At 42.4% G+C, this 22,260-nt stretch overlaps 1 protein-coding gene across 3 annotated transcripts in view; it reads left to right on the plus strand.

Moving 5' to 3' along the window:
• Nucleotides 1-4,857: 4,857 nt before the first annotated feature.
• The window catches only part of DNAJC27 (DnaJ heat shock protein family (Hsp40) member C27), a 29,749-nt gene continuing 12,346 nt past the window's right edge, over nucleotides 4,858-22,260 (plus strand). For 2 of the 3 annotated variants that reach the window (XR_013402354.1, XM_077958269.1), the window contains exons 1-5: nucleotides 4,858-5,113; nucleotides 9,963-10,045; nucleotides 14,392-14,461; nucleotides 20,151-20,315; nucleotides 20,983-21,105. Coding sequence is in view for 2 of the 3 variants with exons in the window: in XM_077958269.1 (XP_077814395.1) it covers nucleotides 5,027-5,113; nucleotides 9,963-10,045; nucleotides 14,392-14,461; nucleotides 20,151-20,315; nucleotides 20,983-21,105 (528 nt within the window). In the remaining variant the exon portion in view is untranslated. 3 annotated transcript variants of the gene reach the window in all.

Below are 22,260 nucleotides of genomic sequence, written 5' to 3' on the forward strand. Positions count from 1 at the left end.
TGGCTCACTGCAACCTCCACCTCCCAGGTTCAAGCGATTCTCCTTCCTCAGCCTCCCGAGTAGCTGGGACTATAGGCACATGCCACCATGCCTGGCTAATTTTTTGTATTTTTAGTAGGGATAAGGTTTCACCATGTTAGCCAGGATGGTCTTCATCTCCTGACCTCATAAGCCTGCCTCGGCCTCCCAAAGTGCTAGAATTACAGGCGTGAGCCACCGTGCCCCTGGCCAGTATTTGTTTTTACGATGCCCCTTGGCGAAAAGAAATATCTAGGTCCAAACAACTTACTAAGTATTTATGCCCTAATAACTTAGTAGCCATTAAAAAAATACATGCAAATTAAAAGGAAAACAATGTTTTTCATTCTTAAACAACCACACTTACTTATTAACGGGATGTGTGCACCTGTTGGGCACATACTTCTCAAACCTTGGAATTAGACTGGGCAAGGCCACCCTCATTTCCTGTTCCACATTGATTTTTGCAGTGTACTCACTTTTCCTTTTTTTTTTTTTCTTTTTTTTGAGACAGAGTCTGGCTCTGTCGCCCAGGCAGGTGTGCAGTGGCGCGATCTCAGCTCACTGCAAGCTCTGCCTCCCGGATTCATGCCATTCTCCTGTCTCAGCCGCCTGAGTACAGGCGCCCGCCACCATGCCCAACTAATTTTTTGTATTTTTTAGTAGAGACGAGGTTTCACCTCTGTTAGCCAGGATGGTCTCGATCTCCTGACCTTGTGATTCGCCCGCCTCCACCTCCCAGAGTGCTGGGATTACAGGCGTGAGCCACCGCGCCCGGCCCAGTGTACTCACTTTTCATCACAACCAACTGGAAAGCCCAGATGCCCCAAGATATGACATAGACAAGGAATTTGGCGCCATCTATTGTTGAAACTGTAAACAACCTAGTAGCTAGTAGTTTTGTACAGTCGTTTAGATTTCATTTTGTTTGCCTTGAAAATTTAGAATGCAAGCTATTCCACAGATATCCCCCTGTGGATTTACTGTGGGAATGTGAGGTACCTCAGTGCACAGTTTGATTCAAACAACAGGATTTTATAATAGTGCTGTATAAATACTGCATTTTCTGATTTTGATAAATTACTGTTGCCATGTAGAAGAAAGTCCTTCTGAGGAAACACACATTTAATTATTTATGGATAAAGAAACATGCTGGCTGGGCGCACTGGCTCATGCCTATAATCTCAGCACTTTGGAAGGCTGAGGCAGGAGGACCGCTTGAACCCAGGAGTTCAAAACCAGCCTGGGTGACATAGTGAGACTCCTTCTCTAAAAAAAAGAAATATATATATACACACATATTTATATATATACACACACATATATGTATATAATATCCACTATATGTATGTGTATATATTATATACGTGTTTATATATATTTCTGAACAATTCTCCTGCCTCAGCCTCCCAAGTCACTGGGATTACAGGTGTGCGCCACCACATCTGCTAATTTTTGTATTTTCAGTAGAGATGCGGTTTCACCATGTTGGCAAGGCTGGTCTCGAACTCCTGACCTCAAGTGATCTACCTGTCTTGGCATCCCAAAGTGCTGGGATTGTAGGTGTGAGCCACCGAGCTGGGTCTGTGTTTGTTCATATCTATCTATCTATCTATCTATCTATCTATCTATTAAAATGTCTGCAAATAAACCTCAAACTACTCAGAAAAATGTGAGTATACATGTACATATAGACAGCACAAGTGATAGAAAAAATGGGACAAAATGTTAACAATTTATGAATTTGGATAAAGGGTAGACAAGATTTTTTTGGTACCATTCTTGAAACTTTTCTGTGTAAAAATATTTCAAAATGGTTTTGAAAGATGAAAGGCAATACTACCTTTTAAGGTATATATTCATACATAGTAAAACAATTTTAAATGCCTGGAAATTAAAGCAGCATTCAGATTGTTGCAACTGTTTGTTGAGAGGGAAGAGGGATGTATTGGGAAAAGCTATGCACAGTATCAGTGATGTTTTCTTTTTTCATTTATTTATTTTTAGACAGGGTCCAACTTTGTTGCCCAGGCTAGAGGGCAATGGCACGATCATAGCTCACTGCAGCCTCAACCTCCCAGGATCAGGTGATTCTCCCACCTCAGCCTCCTGAGTGGCTGGGACTACAGGCTTGGGCCACCACACAGCTAACTTTTTTTTTTTTGTAGAGACAGGGTTCTGCCATGTTGCCCAGGCTGATCTCGAACTCCTGGGCTCAAATGATCCACTGGGCCTTGGCCTCCCAAGGTGCTGAGATTATGGGCATGGGCTACCATGCCCAGTGGTGATATTGTATTTCTTAAACTGGGTGGGGGATACATGGCTATTCATTCCATTATACTTTATACCTTTAAGTATGTCCAAAATATTTCATAATTTCCTTTCTAAAAATACACATTGCCGGGTGCGGTGGCTCAAGCCTGTAATCCCAGCACTTTGGGAGGCCGAGACGGGTGGATCACGAGGTCAGGAGATCGAGACCATCCTGGCTAACCCGGTGAAACCCCGTCTCGACTAAAAAATACAAAAAAAAAAAAACTAGCCGGGCGAAGTGGTGGGCGCCTGTAGTCCCAGCTACTCGGGAGGCTGAGGCAGGAGAATGGCGTAAACCCAGGAGACAGAGCTTGCAGTGAGCTGAGATCCGGCCACCACACTCCAGCCTGGGAGACCGAGCGAGACTCCCTCTCAAAAAAAAAAAAAAAAAGAAGAAAAAAAATATACATTAAAAAGATGTAGGATTTTTCTTAATACATAAAAAAAGTATGAGCAAATGAGAGCATGTAGCTGCTGTATGCTGGGGACTACTACGTACTTCGTGTGCATTATCTCCTACAATCCTTATCACCACCTCATGCCTACAACATATGCCAACATTAAGTGTATCGGGCTGGCTCCAGAATCCATGCTGGCACCATACCTCCCAGGTCCATACTATGGAAAGAACAGCTAACTTGTGCTCATTTTTATTTTTTTTATATTCAAAGAGTGGGGGAAAAAAACAACTTTCTTGCTCTTTCAATTCCAAACTAATTTAATACATACAGTAGAAAATGTAGCTATATATAATAAAATGTCAAAAGCATCAATATGGGCCGGACACTGTGGCTCATGCCTGTAATCCCAGCACTTTGGGAGGCCAAGGCAGGTGGGTCACCAGAGGTCAGGAGTTGGAGACCAGCCTGGCCAACATGGTGAAACCCCATGTCTACTAAAAATACAAAAATTAGCTCGGCCTGGTGGTGGGCACCTGTAATCCCAGCTACTCAGGTGGCTGAGGCAGGAGAATCGCTTGAACCTGGGAGGCGGAGGTTGCAGTGAGCAGAGATTATGCCACTGGACTCTAGCCTGGGCGGAAAGAGTGAAACTGTCTCAAAACAAAAACAAAACAAAAAAACCATCAATATGAAAAAAATAGTAATCAATTTTAATCTCTGGCATGTTTTACTGCTTAGTCTCAACAGCACCACACTTAATCAGTTGTTAAACAGCTGAAGATTTGACATTTTACAATTATTCTTCCACAATACCAGTTACCCTATTACAGGGCCAAAGGTGAACTGCCGAAGAAATCAGATGTTTAGCAGTTTGATTTATTAAATCATACTGAGAAGTTAGCATGTGGATTCTTTTACGCTTTAAAACTATCCAAATTCTAACCAGGACTTATATTTCATATTTGTAAATAATTTTAGAAGCTTCAGTGAATTAAGTTGTATTATTTATCAAAACAATCCAGAATAAACGTCTTAAAAAAACTTAATGTTTAAAAAATACATTTTAAAATTAAAATGTCGAAAATCTGACTTTACTATGAAATGTTGAGCCTTTGTTCATTGCCTTCCCGTAATGCACTTCCCTTAAGATGTTTAAAGTTAGATGAGAAAAGAAGCAATACTTTGTAATATACAGGGAAATTGGCAGCCATTCTTTTTCAGGGCACTATAATCATTGTCAAGTTCTATTTATCTTCTGTAACTGAAGATACTGACTGAAAAAATAAATTACCATTCCTCTCAGACTGACTTTTATTCAAGCAGCTGCTTTTCTCATCTGCTGGAATGTAGCAGAAAAGTGGTTATCTTAGGACTCTTTATTCTTCCACTGTTACATTGTCAGCTAAAGGGAAGGGGAGAGCAGACCTCGAGGTCACGTTCGAAGTGAACAGCTGGGAGCTGAGGAAACTGACGTCCACAGCTCCAGCATGGCTTCGCGTTAACACCTGCAGCAGGCCGAGCCTTTCTCACACAGAGGAGTCAACAAATCCATCAGATCTCTGTAATAGGAGGGCCAAGACTAAACACTCTTGCCTTGACTCCAAATAGACAATTCCATTTAAATGAAAAGCGATAGGAACCAGATTCAGAATCGCTTCACGCCTTGCCCAAGGCCGTCTTCCAGAACCAGGGTTCCGACCTCCTCACTTTCCTGACTCTGGGGTCCGCCTCTCGAAGATCTCGAGCAAGGGGAACATAATATTGGAGGGGGAAGAGGAGCAGCAGACCGGCCCATGGAACCGAAGAAAAATCCAGGAAAAAACAAAACAAAACAAAAAACAAAACACTCCCCAAAGGACCAGATACTACCAGACCTGCCCTGAAGAGCCAATACATTTCCACCACTCGGCTGCGAAAGCAACAAACGCCTCCCGTCCGGGCGTCCCTGAAAACAAGGCCGCGCTCACCTCGAAGGGTAAACCCAACCGCCCCCCAACGCCTCCTTCCCGTCAGGGGACGCAGCCCCAGAGACCCGGTAACCCCGGCCGCGTATCCAGGGCCTGCAGATGACGTCAGCAGCCCCGCGCTAGCATCGCGAGACTCCGCCTCCCTCTCCCTGCTCCCCGCACTCCCAACCGCCCGCGCCTGCTGCCAGGCAGCGGCTGGGATGGCGAGCAGCGGAGGCGAGGCGGTGACGAGAGCAGCGGGTCCGCCATTGGACGAGGAGGCCTGAGGGACGGGCCAGCGGTGCACAAGGAGAGACCGAGGCGGGTGGCCCCGAGAGAGCCAAGGCCATGGAGGCCAACATGTCGAAGCGGAAGGAGCCCGGCAGGTCTCTCCGCATCAAAGTCATCTCCATGGGCAACGCCGAAGTGGGGAAAGTGAGTACTGCGCGCTGGGAGGGGCGGGCCCCAGCGTGGCGGGGCGACGTGCCCATTGGCTGGAAGGGCGGCCACTCAACGGCCTGGGGCCCGGCCTCCTCCCCCCCCCCCCCCCCCGAGCAGGCCCGGGTCTCCGCCTAGGGGTGCGGCTCCGCGAGCGAAGCTCCCCGACCTTTTTGACCTTTGCGTTGCCCCCTCGTCTTCCGACGTCATTCTCCCGGAGATGCAGTCTAGGGTGGCCTCTAGGCCTTGAATATGTCCCCCAAAGAGTAAGGAGGCCTGGGTTCCCATGCGGGGCCGTCGGCTAGATGCCTTGCCCGCGTTCTAGGGGGCTGTCCGGGACCGGGAAGTGGAGGATGAAAGTTGAGTTCCCCCAGCCGGGCCTGGGAGTTGGCGGAACGTCATGGGGTGCGTGTGAGAATTTGGGGTTCGCGAAATGGTGCCCGGCAGCCCAGATTCTGCATTCCCGTCACGAGAGAGCGTAACTGACGTTGATGTGTTTCACAGGGCAGGTGCCAGGGATGGCCGGGGTCCGGCGCTGTTTTGTTTTGCGTTGTGTTTTATTTCTGGTGGTGTTCCCATATCTATTAGTTCCACCGCCCTTCTCTGCCCCATCTATGGTTCACCAGCTATAAACTCTCCTTTAGTATGCGGGAAGGTAAGGCCAGAGGTAACCTGAGGCCTTTTCCCTGACGAATTCCAAGACGGCCTTCTCTTCACCCAAATTATTTCCTTCTGGGCAAGTGGAAGCTGTTGGTTAAGAACTTCCCAAAGACATCAAATCAATGACCGAGAAAAGATTAGAACCTAAGTCTTCACATTCCCACTGCGGTGCTCTTTCCATCGTTGTCAAAATCAACTCCGAAAGAGCTGTTAAGGCAGTGCTTAGGCCAGCGCCTGGCACCCAGGAGATGTTCAGTAAATGTTTACTTAGTGTTTTTTATTTCTACGTAGCATGATCCTGTACTGCCTATGTGTGTATGTGCTAGCATAGTATTCACTGAAAGTCAACATTTTTTTGAACGTCAGCTGTGTACGTGCGAGGTTTTTTGTTTTTTTAAGCCTCTAGGGACTGGGCACGGTAGCTCAGGCCTGTAATCCCAGCACTTTGGGAGGCCAAGGCGGGCGGATCACTTGAGGTCAGCAGTTCAAGACCAGCATGACCAACAAGGTGAAACCCCGTCTCTACTAAAAATGCAAAATTAGCCAGGCATGGTGGTACACGCCTTTAATCCCAGCTACTTGGGAGGCTGACGCAGGAGAATCACTTAAACCGGGGAGACAGAGGGTGCAGTGGGCCGAGATCGCACCTTTGCACTCCAGCCTGGGCGGCAGTAAGACTCTGTCTCAAAAAAAAAAAAAAAAAAGTTATTTATTGTGTCTAATGATGCAACATTAGAAGCAGCTCAGAATGCCTGGTGTCACCACATCTATTTAACATTTTTCTAGTTTTATTAGCCAGTGCAATTAGACAAGAGTTAGAAAATACAAAAATATTAGAAAAGAGAAGGTAAAATTAACATTATTTGCTAATAATGCGATTGTTTACCTGGAAACCTAAAGAGAATTAACTGAAAAACTATTAGAAACATGAAAATTCAATAAAGCAAAGTTAATACCCACAAATTAATAACTTTATTGTGTCCAAATTATATTCAGAATTATATTGGAATTATATTGGAATTACACATTCCAAATGTGTAATTGAAAAACAATTTTAATTTACAGTTACAACAAAAACAAAGTGCCTAGGTTTAAACTTAACATGAAATAGGCAGCACCTATATGAAGACAAGTTTCAAACTCTACGAAGAGACATAAATTACTTAGGCAAATGGAAACATATACGTTTTCGTTAGATAGGATTATGCAATATTGTATAGATGTGAATTACTCAACGTACAAATGAAATTCAATTCAATTCCAGTGAAAACATCAATAAGGGTTTTTTTGGTTTTTTTTTCCAGAACATAATACAAGACTACTAAAGTCTTTTTGAAAAATTAATGTGAAAACAACAAAGAACATTTTTTGGGAAAAAAAGAGAAATGAGAGAAGACTAACTGTTATCAGCCTTGTTAAAATATTTTTCAGGCCGGGCACAGTGGCTAACGCCTGTAATTCTAGCACTTTGGGAGGCCAAGGCAGGCGGATTGCCTGAGCTCAGGAGTTTGAGACCAGCCTGGGCAACACGGTGAAACCCCATCTCCACTAAAATACAAAAAAATTAGCCAGGCATGGTGGCACATGCCTGTAGTCCCAGCTACTTGGGAGGCTGAGGCAGGAGAATTGCTCGAACCTGGGAGGCGGAGGTTGCAGTGAGCTGAGATCTTGCCACTGCACTCCAGCTTGGGGACAGAGCGAGACTGTCTCTAAAAAGAAAAAAAATTTTTTATTCACAGTGATGATGGTTTTTCAGCGTTCACAATTTCCACCAGAAAGGTTTTCCTTAGTGTTGGGTAAACCTTCCTTGGATGTCTGTGAGAGCTTTTTGCATGCATTCCCATATTGGTTTCTGTGATGTATAAAAGTAGACTCCCATGTTACAAATAGGAAACTATGCCGTGATACCTGAGTCTTGACATCATCACATTCACATGTTTGGTGTTGGAAGTTAAAACATGATTCCCTTTTCAAGTGTGGTTCTTGAGAGACTCAGGTACGTTTTGTGACAGGCAGTAGCATCTTAAGAATTCTTAAGTCCAAGAAGGGACTTGCTCCTGATCTCCCTGAAGATCTCTACCATTTAATTAAGAAGTAGTTGTTGTTCGAAAGCATCTTGAACAGAAAGAATATAAGGATGCTAAATTCCGTCTGATTCTGATAGAGAGCCGGAGTCACCCTTTGGCTCAATATTGTAAGACCAAGTGAGTCCTCCCTCCCAATTGGAAATGAGTGATCTGCAGCCTCTGTCCTGGTCATATAAATTTGTCTATGTACTCAAGCAATGAAATGATTGTTTTATTTAAAAAAAAATTTTTTTTTCAAGCTACCAAACTTTTCCCATTGGTATTGGGAAGGAAAATGGAGACATCAGTGGAACAGAGTAGAGTCCAGTAATAAACACAAATACATAAGGAAATTCAATTTACAACAAATGTAGTAAAAGTATGGGAAAATAGAGACCATTTAGTAAATATTGCTGGAACAACTACGTACTATTTGAGAGTAGGTTCGATTCCTATTACATTCCTTTCTCAAAAATAAATTCTAGGCTGGGCACGGTGGCTCATGCCTGTAATTCCAACACTTTGGGAGGCTGAGGTGAGCAGATCACGAGGTCAGGAGATCGAGACCATCCTGGCCAACATGGTGAAACCCCATCTCTCCTAAAAATATATATATAAATAAATTCTAGATGGATAAAAGTTTTAAGTGTAACTTTTAAAATAACTTATTATTTTGCCTTAGTGGTAAAAGTAACACATACTCATTTTAAAGCATTTGGAAAATATAGGATGATATACAGGTAAAGCATTTTAAAGTTAAAAATTAAGGAATGCCTTAGTAATTAATCATTGGCTCAAACAGCAAATCAAAACAAATGACAAAGTAACTAGCTAGCAATGAAAAGGAGGGAATATTTGTGTATCACAGACTATTGTGCAACCATAAAAAAGTGAGTAGAGCTATTTTAAAGTTAACTTGGGAACCATAATTTGTTATTGCTAAGAGAGAAAAGCAAACTCTAGAAGTATGTGCAATACTCTATGAAGTGAGTACTTTTTACTGCAAGTAGGACAAACCCAATTCAATTGATTTAACAGGAAATTTTTTTTTTTCTCTTTTTGAGACAGCGTCTCCCTCTGCCACCCAGGCTGGAGTGCAGTGGCACCATCGTGGTTCACTGCAGCCCCTCCTCCTAGGCTCAAAAAAAAAAAAAAAAAAAAAAAGGAACTAATCTAATAGATATTTGGAGATGTGGATCTCATCTTGGCAGTGAGGTCAAGGCTAGACAGGTATCATTGAAAGCGTAAGAATAGAAGACATCTTCAAAAGAAAAGAGCACAAGATTGAGAACTCAACTGAAAACATATGCATATTTAGTAATAAGGGAGGAATTTTAAAATAATTTTTCTTAAAATCTTTTAACACTTGTTTCAGTTATAGTTTTGTCTTTTTTTTTTTTTTTTTGAGACGGAGTCTCGCTCTGTAGCCCAGGCTAGAGTGCAGTGGCCAGATCTCAGCTCACTGCAAGCTCCGCCTCCCGGGTTCACGCCATTCTCCGGCCTCAGCCTCCCGAGTAGCTGGGACTACAGGCGCCCGCCACCTCGCCCGGCTAGTTTTTTGTATTTCTTAGTAGAGACGGGGTTTCACCGTGTTAGCCAGGATGGTCTTGATCTCCTGACCTCGTGATCCACCCGTCTCGGCCTCCCAAAGTGCTGGGATTACAGGCTTGAGCCACCGCGCCCGGCCTTTTTTTTTTTTTTTTTTTTTTTTTTTTTTTAGGACAGAGTTCACTCTTACCGCCCAGGCTGGAGTGCAATGGCAGCAATCTCAGCTCACTGCAACCTCCGCCTCCCAGGTTTACACAATTCTCCTGCCTCAGCCTCCCGAGTAGCTGGGATTACAGGTGCCTGCCACCATGCCTGGCTAATTTTTATATCTTTGTAGAGAGGGGTTTTGCCATGTTGGCCAGGCTAATCTTGAACTCGTGACCTCAGGTGATCCGCCCTCCTCAGCCTCTGAAAGTGCTGAGATTACAGGTGTGAGCCACCACGCCACACCACTTTTGTCTTTTGAAAATGCTTTTTCATGGTGATGGAGGAACCATAATGAAGAAATATACTTATTATGTATGTGTTCTCACTGTATATTTACTAAATGCCTGTATTTTTTACCTTTTTAGAGCTGTATTATAAAGCGATACTGTGAGAAAAGATTCGTGTCTAAATACCTGGCAACAATTGGAATTGACTATGGAGTTACAAAGTAAGTATATTGTTCCCCTGGGTTTATAAGTTACATAGAAGTTCAGAACTTTCCAAAATGATCTATATTTGCATCAGTGCACTTGTGTAGGTAATCTTGAAATGGAGACTTTGAAGATAAGTTGGGAAAGATGGGAATAGGAGACCTTTAAAGGTATCTAGTGATCATATCATTCATTCAGCCCATGTATTGGTATTGAGCACATCCAGTTTGCCAGGCCTCATGTTAGGTGTAGGCTACAATGATGAAGATGTCAACACGAAGCCTAAATGGCAGGTGTAACTTTCCAGGAAACATGTTTTTATATTAGCAGTTCCTTCTAGCAGGTGTGTTTTTAGAGCATTTTGAAATATTCTCTCTAAAAAGTCTATAAATATTGTGTGAAACATTTTCTACCAGAGAACTTTTTTTATTGGTTTATGATCTTCATAGCTATTAGAATCCAGCAAAAATGGGCCAGACACGGTGGCTCACATTTGTAATCCCAGCACTTTGGGAGGCCGAGGTGGGCGGATCACGAGGTCAGGAGTTCAAGACCAGCCTGACCAACATAGTGAACCCCTGTCTCTAAGAAAAATACAAAAATTAGCCAGGTGTGGTAGCACACATCTGTAGTCCCAGCTACTCAAGAGGCTGAGGCAGGAGAATCACTTGAACCTGAGACGCAGAGGTTGCAGTGAGCCGAGACCGTGCCATTGCACTCCAGCCTGGGCAACAGTGAGACTCCATCCCAAAAAAAGAAAAAAGAAATGAACAGGTAAAAGTAAAGTTGGGTCTAATTGGGGATTTATGTGGCGATGAGTCAGGAGGGGGTTGAGCTTGAAGAGTTGGATGTAATTAGCAGGAAATAGCCATATAGTAGAATTGGAGTAGGTAGCATACTCCCTAAACATGAAATTTCAGGTGTTCACTGTCTTGGCCCCATTCTGGCCTTCCCCCTTTTCTCTGTTCTATTACACACTTTACTTTCCATCCACACTGAACTGCTACCCTCAGACTTTCTACCTCAGCATCATTATGCAGCCTGTCCACTTGGAACACCTCTGCCAATTTCTCTGAGATATAAACATTCTCCTGTTCCCGTAAGGTCTTCTAAACATGCCCTTTATTGGTCAGGACTCTTTTTGGTTGCAAATGACAGAAATCCTAAACTTCTCTATGCTATTTATGGTACTTACCAAAAATTGCCTTGTATTGTTATTATTTGTATATGTGTAATGTCTCCTTCTAGATTATAAACTCCCTGAAAATGTATTAGTATAAATTTTCTCCAAGTGCCTGGCATAGTGCTTATACCTAATAGGTACTCAACAAATGTTTATTGTTAGGTAAGATAGATACATCTAAAGAGGAAGATTGCCAGATTAGACTATGAGGGCAATTTTTAAGAAGGTAGACTAAAGTCGTGACATATAGCTAGCAGAATGTCAATTAGGTGAAGAGTGGAATCAAGTTCAGATGTATTCTTCATGGCTATTTAAAGTGGCCCCAGTAAATGGTAAAGTAAAACTCAAGAGTTCTGTGTAATGCTCTTATAGCACTGTTTTTCAACTGACAGCAGCAGAGGGTATTTCTGCAAATTTTCTTTAAAGAATGAAAATTGTGGCCGGGTGCGGTGGCTCAAGCCTGTAATCCCAGCACTTTGGGAGGCCAAGACGGGCGCATCATGAGGTCAGGAGATCAAGACCATCCTGGCTAACACGGTGAAACCCCGTCTCTACCAAAAAAGACAAAAAACTAGCCAGGCGAGGTGGCGGGCGCCTGTAGTCCCAGCTACCCGGGAGGCTGAGGCAGGAGAATGGCGGGAACCCGGGAGGCAGAGCTTGCAGTGAGCTGAGATCCGGCCACTGTACTCCAGCCTTGGCGACAGAGCGAGACTCCGTCTAAAAAAAAAAAAAAAAAAAAAAAGAATGAAAATTGTAGCTCTTGGCAGTGAAAAGTACGAAGCTCTTCATTTGAAATTCACATTTCTGGCTTGGCACAGTGGCTCACGCCTGTAATCCCAGCACTTTGGGAAGCCAAGGTGGGCGGATCACCTGAGACCAGGAGTTCGAGACCAGCCTGGCCAACATGGTGAAACCTCGTCTCTACTAAAAATACAAAAATTAGCCAGATGTGGTAGCAGGTGCCTATAATCCCAACTACTTGGGAGGCTGAGGTGGGAAAATCACTTGAACCTGGGAGGCGGTGGTTGCAGTAAGCCAAGATTACACCACTGCACTCCAACCTGGGCAGCAGAATGAGACTCCTTCTCAAAACTAAATAAAAATAAAAATGAAATTCACATTCTTTCTTTTTTTCTCCCCTGAGACAGAGTTTCGCTCTTGTCACCCAGGCTGGAGTGCAGTGGTGCAATCTCAGCTCGATGCAACCTCAGCTCGCTGCAACCTCTGCCTGCCGGGTTTAAGCGATTCTCCTGTCTCAGCCTCCCGAGTTGCTGGGATTACAGGCACGTGCCACCACACCCAGCTAATTTTTGTATTCTTAGTAGAGACAGGGTTTCACCATGTTGGCCAGGCTGGTCTCAAACTCCTGACCTCGTGATCCGTCCACCTCGGCCTCCCAAAGTGCTGGGTTTACAGGCATGAGCCACCGCATCCAGCCTGAAATTCACCTTTCTTTCTAGTTTTCTTTTCCTCTTTCCTACTTCAAAGCATAGGATTTCATCAGTGATGTAGTAGGACATCCTGTTTAGGGTAGTTCTGTTCTGAATTCATATAAGTAGCTAGTTTATTTATCTAAGATGTGAGAATTACCATATTATGCCATAGGACCGTGGTATATTCAACAGACTATTTTGTTTCTGGCAGAAATTTTTTTGGAAGAGATGTTTGTCCCATGATGAGTCAGGAGAATATAATTGACAGAAACCTATTTCAAACCAACTTAAGCAAAATAAAAGAAAAAGGATATTAATCAGTTCACATAATCTAGCAACAAGGATGCAGCTGGGCCTCAGAGATGGCTGGAATCAGGGAGGGAATATAGACAGGTCATTTCACTACATCTCTCTCCGTCTCTACCTATTGGCCTGGAATAACTTTTTTTTTTTTTCGAGATGGAGTCTGGCTCTGTTGCCCAGGCTGGAGTTCAGTGGCCGGTTCTCAGCTCACTGCAAGCTCCGTCTCCCGGGTTCACAACATTCTCCTGCCTCAGCCTCCCGAGTAGCTGGGACTACAGGCGCCGCCACCTCGCCCGGCTAGGTTTTTGTATTTTTTAGTAGAGACGGGGTTTCACCGTGTTAGCCAGGATGGTCTCGATCTCCTGACCTCGTGATCTGCCCGTCTCAGCCTCCCAAAGTGCTGGGATTACAGGCTTGAGCCACCGCACCCGGCCTGGAATAACTTTTAAACATTCATCCTTGTGTTTTTCTTTAGTGTTTGAATTATTTCTAATGTTCCTTTATCATTTTCCACTGGTGATTTTTCATGGAAAAAAAAAAGACTGGAAGCAAATATGCTATGATGTTAACAGTAGTTAGTTCTAATATGAATAGTTACTGTTTCCCCTTTGGTTTTATTCTTTATTTCCAAATATCTGAAAACAAATTCACTATTGCTCTTGCTCAAATAAAGATCACAAGAAAATTAAACAGACATGATCCATGTAAGTCTTTGTTGTTCTACTGTGTGGGAACCAAATATAACCAGTGGCAATTAAGATGTCTCTTACTAAGTGAAATAAGAGTTTTCATTTTCCTTCATCTTGCTCCTACTTATCCCAAATCAGTTTTTCTTAATACCATAGTAATAGCTGCCCTTTGTTGGTTGGGAGTGCTGGGCCAAAGTTTCTAGAGGTGAAGGTGAAAGTGAAGTAATTGAGAATGCCTACTGCATGTGGGTTCAGTGTTCTTGGGATAAGAAAGCAGGATGGGACGGGCGCGGTGGCTCAAGCCTGTAATCCCAGCACTTTGGGAGGCCGAGACGGGCGGATCACGAGGTCAGGAGATCGAGACCATCCTGGCTAACACGGTGAAACCCCGTCTCTACTAAAAATACAAAAAACTAGCTGGGTGTGGTGGCGGGCGCCTGTAGTCCCAGCTACTCAAGAGTCTGAGGCAGGAGAGTGGCATAAACCCGGGAGGCGGAGCTTGCAGTGAGCTGAGATCTGGCCACTGCACTCCAGCCTGGGCAACAGAGCGAGACTCCGTCTCAAAAAAAAAAAGAAAGAAAGCAGGGTCTTCTGTCAGGTTGCTGACTGCTGTTGTAAAGATGATCTGGAATGAAGAAGAGGCACTAAGAAAGCTTCATAAATTGCATACACATACCCTTTTGAAATTTATAAATGATGCTAAGGTAAATGGAGAAACCATGACTTTTGGGATTGTTTCCATTTGAACATTTCAGGGTACACGTCAGAGACAGAGAAATCAAAGTTAACATCTTTGATATGGCTGGACATCCCTTCTTCTATGAGGTAAGAAAGCCTTTTTGACAAAAGCTATATCCAGTATTGGTGGTGGTTTGGGGAGAGATCCTGAATTATATGAAACAACCAATATTGATATCATGTGTAAAATTGCATAATTTTAGCTTGATCGTGGCTTGCCTTCAGAGCCTTAAGTTAATAGACACCTGTTGATCTTTTAGGTTATCCTGTTAAATAGTGGTAGGAAATTTCATTGCTAATATTTCAAACATTTCGATAAGACATTTTGACTTTCAGAGGACTTTTGCTTTTTACCTCATACTTTAGCCTAAAATGTGAAAAAAAAAATTACATTTATGCTTGGACTTAAGAATTCAGTGATGTGACTTCTTTGACAGCAGAGTACTGGAGTGATCGTTCCTATTCATGCCTAGTCATCTGCATTCTTTCCAGAGAAGAAACTAAAGCAACCACTTGGTTTATTTTCATCTGCTTGCCAGCTCTAAGTAATCCCCACATGAATCTCATGACCATTCTCTTTTGTTTTTCCTTCCTTGGGCTTTGTCATTTTTCCTAAGGAGGTTTTTTGCTCTTTTCTGGTTTGGCTGTTTCACTTCTGCCCTTATCTTCATCATTTCCTTCTCTCTGCTTGCTTTAAGCTTATTTTGCTCTTTTTGTTTTAGATTCTTGAGGTGGGATCTTAGATTATTGATTTGAGACTTTTTCCTTTTTTAATAAATTCATTTAATGCTACATATTTCCCTCTCAGCACAGCTTTGTGTCCCACAAATTCTGAGATGTTGTATTTTCATTTTCATTCAGTTCAATGTATTTCTTTAATTTCCCTTGAGACTTTGTGTTTGACGCATGAGTTATTTAGAAGTGTGTTATTCAGGCCGGGCATAGTAGCTCATGCCTGTAATCCCAGCACTTTGGGAGGCCAAGAAGGGTAGATTACCTGAGGTCAGGAATTCGAGACCAGCCTGGCCAACATGGCGAAACCCTGTCTCTATTAAAAATACAAACATGAGCCGGGCGTGGTGGTGCATCCCTGTAATCCCAGCTTCTCAGGAGGCTGAGGCAGGAGAATCACTTGAACAGGCGGAGGTTACAGGGATCCAAAATCGCGCCACTTCACTCCAGTCTGGGTGAAAGAGTGAAACTCCATTTTGAAAAAGAAAGTGTGTTATTCAAAAACAGAAAAAACACAAAAAAATGCTGGGCGCGGTGGCTCACGCCTGTAATCCCAGCACTTTGGGAGGCCGAGGCGGGTGGATCACCTGAGGTCGGGAGTTCAAGACCAGCCTGACCAACATGGAGAAACCCCATCTCTACTGAAAATACAAAATTAGCTAGGCATGGTGGCACATGCCTGTAATCCCAGTTACTCGGGAGGCTGAGGCAAGAGAATCGCTTGAATCTGGGAGGCGGAGGTTGCGGTGAGCCGAGATCACACCATTGCACTCCAGCCTGGGCAAAAAGAGCGAAACTCCGTCTCAAAAAAAAAAAAAAACACATACACACATACAAAAACAAAAGAAAAAAAGTGTGGTGTTTAGTTTCCAAGTGTTAGGAGATTTTCCTGTTATCCTTCTGTTACTGATTTCTAGTTTGATTCCATTGTGATCAGAGGCTGCCTCAGTGATGATGGCTGCTGACTGATCAGGGTGGTGGTTGATGTGGCAGTTTCTTAAAATAAGACAACAATAAAGTTTGCCACATTGATTGACTCTTCCTTTCATGAAAGATTTCTCTGTACCATGCAATGGTATTTGACAGCATTTTCACCCACATTAGAACTTCATTCAAAATTGGAGTCAATTCAGTTAAACTCTGCTGCTGCTTTATCAACTAAGTTTATGTAATATTCTAAATTCTTGGTTGTCATTTCAACAATGTTCATAGCATCTTCACTAGGAGTAGATTCCATCTCAAGAAACCACTTTCTTTGCTCATTGATATGTAGCAATTCCTTATTTATTTTTTACTGTGAGACTGCAGTAATACAGTCACATCTTCAGGCCCTGTTTCTAATTCTAGTTTTCTTCCTGTTTCCACCACATCTGCAGTTACTTCCTCCACTGATGTCTTGAACTCCTCCAAAGTTATCTGCAAGGGTTGGATCCAACTTCCAAACTCTTGTTAAGGTTGATACTTCGACCTCTCCCCTGAATCATGGATGTTCTTAATGGTATCTAGCATGGTGAATGCTTTCCAAAAGGTTTTCAATTTGCTTTGCCATGCAAATTGAATCACTATGGAAGCTATAGCCTTGCAAAATGTATTTCTTAAACAGTAAGACTTCAAAGTCAAAATTATTCCTTGATCCATGGATTGCAGAATGGATGTTGTGTTAGCAGGCATAATAAAAACAGCTTTAATCTCCTTGTACATCTCCATCAGAGCTCTTGGGTAACTAAGTGCATTGTGAATGAGCAGTAATATTTTGAAAGGAATCTTTTTTTCTGAGTAGTAGGTCTCAATAGTGGGCTTAAAATATTCAGTAAACTGTGCTTAAACAGATGTGCTGTCATCCAGACCTTGCTGTTCCATTTATAGAGCACGGGCAGAGCAGATTTAGCATAATTCTTAAGGGCCCTAGGATTTTCGTTATGGCAAATGAGCATCAGCTCATTTAGCCCCTAATAGCTCTGTTAGCCTGTAACAAGAGAGTCAGCCTGTCCTTTGAAGCTTTTGAAGCCAGGCATTGACTTTTCCTTTCTAGCCTTGAAAGTCTTAGATATCATCTTCTTCCATTAGATCTATCTATTCCAAGGCTGTTTCATCTACATTGAAAATCTATTGCTTAGATTAGCCACCTTCATCAATGATCTTAGCTAGATATTTTGAATAATTTGCAGCACTATATCAACATATGCTGCTTCATGTTGCCCTTTTATGTTGCGAAGATGGCTTTTTTCCTTAAACCTCACGAACCAACCACTGCTAGCTTCCAACTTTTCCTCTGCAGCTTCCTCATCTCTCTCAGCCTTCATGGAAATGAAGAGAGTTACAGACTTGTTGTGCATTAGGTTTTGGCTTAAGAGAAGGTTGAGGCTGGTTTGGACTTCTATCCAGACCACTAACGCTTTCTCCATGTCAGCAATATGCTGTCTCACTTTCTTATCATTCATGTGTTTACAAGAGTAGCACTTTTAATTTGGTACAAAAGGCCCAGCTTTTGGCCAGTTTTCGAAATGCCTTCCTCACTAAGCTTAATCATTTCAAGATTTTGATTTAAAATGAGAGATATGTGACTCTTCCTTTTACTTGAACACTTAGGGGCCATTGTATTGTTATTAATTAACCTACTTTCAATATTGTTTTGTCTCATGGAATAGGAAGGCCCAAGGAGTGGAAGAGAGATGGGGCAACAGCCATTTGGTGGAACAGTCAGAATATATACAACATTTATTAAGTTTGCTGTCTTAAATGATCTTATATGTTCATGGTACCCCAAAACACTTAAAATAGTAACAGATATCACTGATCACAGATCATCATAACAGATATAATGATGAAGTTTGAAATATTATAAGTGTTACCAAAATGTGACACACACATAAAATGAACACACACTGTGGAAAAATGGCACCGATAGACTTGCTTGACTTGGGGTTGCCACAAATCTTCACTTTGTAAAAAAACACAATATATACATACCATGCAATAAAGTGAGGTGTGCCTGTGTGCCTTACATAGGTGCAATAAAGTGAGGTGTGCCTGTCTCTGCTAGGCCCTGTGGGTGACACAAGGGTGGATACATGAAGATGCATGTCTTCACATTTCTTCTAGTGTAGGAGGGAAGACAGCTGGATATGCTACTAACTGTAAAACTGGGCAGGAAGTGATAGCACTATTAGGAGTACAAAACCATATGGTACTGCAGGGGACGTAGAGATTACATTCTGTTTTGCAGGAGTAGGGGGCTGGATGGTGAGGAATGGGACAGAGAAAGCTGCATGAGAGATACAGCATTATAGCCAGGGCTTGAACAATTAAAGATAAAGAGGTGTCTGTTTCCAGATGGAATTAGAAAGGCATGGGGCAGGTTTGGGGAACGAGAGATTACCCACTTTGAAGGTCGGGGATAGTGGGAGGATAAGACTCGGAAGGTTGGTGGAGGACTGATCAGAAACTTTTAACATTGTTTGAGAAAGTTGGAACTTTGGAGAATAGTTTAAGAAGGAAGAAGTTGAAGGGTTTCCTGTGTGCATATTGAATTTGAGATTCCAACAGGACATTCAGCTGGAAGAATCTGGTGCTAATTAGAAATGGAAGTCTGGCACCTCAGAGGAGAGGGCTCATCTTGGAGATTCTCACAGTTGAAACTGTACAAGTGGTTGATGTTGCTGATTTGGGAGGAAGGATTCAAAAAGACAGGAAGAGGGCACAGGACAGGATTTGGGGGATTTTGGTGGTAAGCTGGAATGGGAGCAATAGAGAGAAGAGGAGTTGGTGAAAGAGAATTTAAGAGCCTAGGGAATGTGATGTATGGGAGCCAAGGCAGCGAGAGTTTTAGGAAAGAAGAGAGAGCCCATTGTTACTACTGTAGAAGGGCCAAAGACCATGAGTACTGAGGAAGGGGACTGGTGGCTTAGTCATCTTCAGTTCTTTCTGATTTTGTTGGTTTTAACTTTAGGGGATAGCTTCTTAGTTTTCTGTAAACAAATAGGAGCACTTAATATCCTTGGTGCAGATACCTGCCTATGCCCAGAAACCCTACCTGATATGTATAACATGTTTTCATTTCTTATACTACATAGCCTGTGTGGGTCTGAGTACATTTGGGAATTCTGTGAAAAGAACGTATAATATATGGCCTCTGTCAGGGTTCTTTCTGGAACTTTGTCCCGGAAACCCTGTCTGTCAATGCTGCTCCTCACCCACTTAACCTCTCTCTGGCCCTAATGTTTGAGTATGCCCATACTTCATGCTGCTTCTTCCCGGATTTGGAATGAAGCTCAGAGAATGGATGCAAGGAAGGAAGGGGAGGGTGTTAAATAGACATTGTTTTTCAGGCACCATGCTAAGTACTTTGCCTGCATTATCTCATTTAACCTTCATAATAACCCTGTGAAGTAAGTAGTATTATCCCCATTTTACAGATGAGGAAACTGAGACGCAGAGAGGTTAAGTGACTTGCCCAAGATCACACAACTAGTAAGTAAGTGTGAACCCAGATCTGTCTGACTCCAGAGCCTGTGCTCTTTTCCATTGTATTACACTGAGGCTCTGAGTTTGGAGTTCTAAAGTTGTTGTGCAGACCCGAGAGTCAGGAAAGCTCTGTCTAGCACCCTGGGGGAAGCCAGCTTTGGGATATGATTTATAAATGGCTGTACCCATTGCTGACACTTGTGTCATTTTTGCCTTAAGTTCTTTTGAATTGCTCACTCACCCTCCTAATTCTTCCTAAGAAGAACTTTATATAATTGGTGTTCTTTTAAGGTCTACTAATAATTAAAGACTGATTTCCTCTAGGGAGTGGAACTGGAGGTGGGATGGGGTGGGGCAGGAGGCTATTGTTTTCCATTGTAGGTCCTTTCTATACTAATACATTTTTAGAATGACATTACTTTGATTCTATAAAAAATCCTCTGAAGACCAGTAGAAACAGATGCAATAGCAAACACTAAGAATACACAAGAGAACACACTTTGCCAGGTTAATGACTATGAGATATATTCTTATAACATCACAAAAACTACGTTTTGTGTATCTGTCCTTTTATTTGAAGGTTCGAAATGAGTTTTATAAGGACACACAGGGTGTGATACTGGTCTATGATGTTGGGCAGAAAGACTCCTTTGACGCCCTTGATGCGTGGCTGGCAGAAATGAAGCAAGAGCTTGGACCTCATGGAAACATGGAAAATATTATATTTGTAGTTTGTGCCAACAAGGTAACCCCTCTGGAAATGGTGTGTTCAGGTTTCTAGGGGAAGAGTGGAGCTTTGAGTGTTGGGAAACAAAAAGAAAAGAAAAATTCCTTATTGTATAATATGGGAATCAATAACCTTTCAAAACATAACGTCCCTAAGACAAAAAGAAAACAGCACAGCAACCTAAAACCTGCTACATCAAGATTTGTATACTTTTTTTTTTTTTTCCTGGTGCCATACTTGGGGAAGGATGTTTGTGACTGAGCGGGAGCAATGGGTCCTAATAATCACACTCTGACCCGACTGGAGTAGGGGCATTAATTAGGTGATGTGGACTATGGAAAGGTATGAAAAGCAGACTGTGGCCCCAAGGGTATGGCAGATATCATGAAACCAACTTTCACAGAACTGAGTAACAGCTGTTTTCCCAAGGGATCAGGTGGGACATTACAGCAACAGGCACTCGTCCTATTGCCATAGAATATCAGTCTTCATATCACATTCAATATCACATTCAATATTAGGTTTTGTTTGTGTCCCTTTGGTCCTGGTAATTTTACATACTAGTGCAGATGTTTACTAAGAATAGCTTTGCCTTAGTAAAGGATTGACAAAGACCCTCACTGGGTCCATTCTAGTAGGACAAGGTTGTAATCTTCTCTCTGCCCCCCGACCCCTTCTATTTCAGATTGATTGTACCAAACACCGCTGTGTAGATGAAAGTGAAGGACGTCTTTGGGCTGAAAGCAAAGGGTTCCTGTACTTTGAAACTTCAGCACAAACTGGAGAAGGCATTAATGAGATGTTCCAGGTAAGCTAGCATTTTGTCGTTTTAAGGTTTGTGTCAAGGCCACTGTGCCAATTTTTAGTTTAAATTATAGGAAGCAAAAAAGTAATAGGAATTTCTCATTAGAATAAGCTCTTTCTTTTCAAAGAATCTAGTGAGATAGAAATAGAGAAAGGGGGAGAGAAAGGAAGAGAGAATGAGAATGAGTGATCTGCCTGCTGTCTATTTTAGATGAAACTTAGCTGATCATCAGAATTACCTGAGGAAATTCTTCAAAATACATACTTCTGGGCTCCAGACCTACTGGAAGCTTATGTTGCAGTGGAGCCCAGGAAGCTATATTTTGAAAAAACTCTCCAGGTGATCCTGAAGATCATCAAGTTTAACAACAGTTATTATACACTGCTTAAGCAGGACAGAGATTTTCTTCAAAGCCACCTTTGGCTAATGGTATTACATTTATATGCGTAATCAAATAGAAGCATTACTGTGGCAAAATTGCCTTGCCACAGCTCGTATAATCCTATATTGTAGCCCACAGGGGTACAGTTAGAGAATAGGAGACTCTCAGTATAGACTCCAGCCAGTCACACAAAAATAAGGCCTTGCCAATCAAGCAGGAAATAGAGGGAGATGCTCACATTGCAACCTGAATAGATGGCCACTTTAAAAAAACCTACTCATCTTGAGTAATTTTAAGGGAAATAGGCTATTTAAAACAGTAACTTATAAAGTCAGCCCTTAATTATAGATACATTTGGAGGTAAGTGGTAGCATGAATAATGTATTTTTCTTCTTATGAATATATCTGATATTTTGGGAATTTTTAGCATTTCAAATAATATAGTTACACTATAAAGAGTTGTTCTTAATTGTTGAGTGGGATTGTACTTAATCTTTTATGCTGAATTTCCTTCTCACAAGATGTCACTCCTCCTACTAGAAGACAGATCTCTTCCTTGGCTGACAGGCTGAATTAAGCAAAAGTATTTTCTATTTCAAAATGAAATAAAGTTGATGCTGGTTTGCCATGCTTTCTATTCTTTTGAGTACATGGAGCAATGTGAGTTTGTGCCTGTATGTGTATAATAACGATACCTAACCATTTGACTTGTACTTTACCATTCTGGAGAAGTTATACATTTCGTCACATGGAGACTTATAACAACAATGTATGGC

Source organism: Macaca mulatta, chromosome 13 (genome assembly GCF_049350105.2).
Source record: "Macaca mulatta isolate MMU2019108-1 chromosome 13, T2T-MMU8v2.0, whole genome shotgun sequence".
NCBI lineage: Eukaryota > Metazoa > Chordata > Mammalia > Primates > Cercopithecidae > Macaca > Macaca mulatta.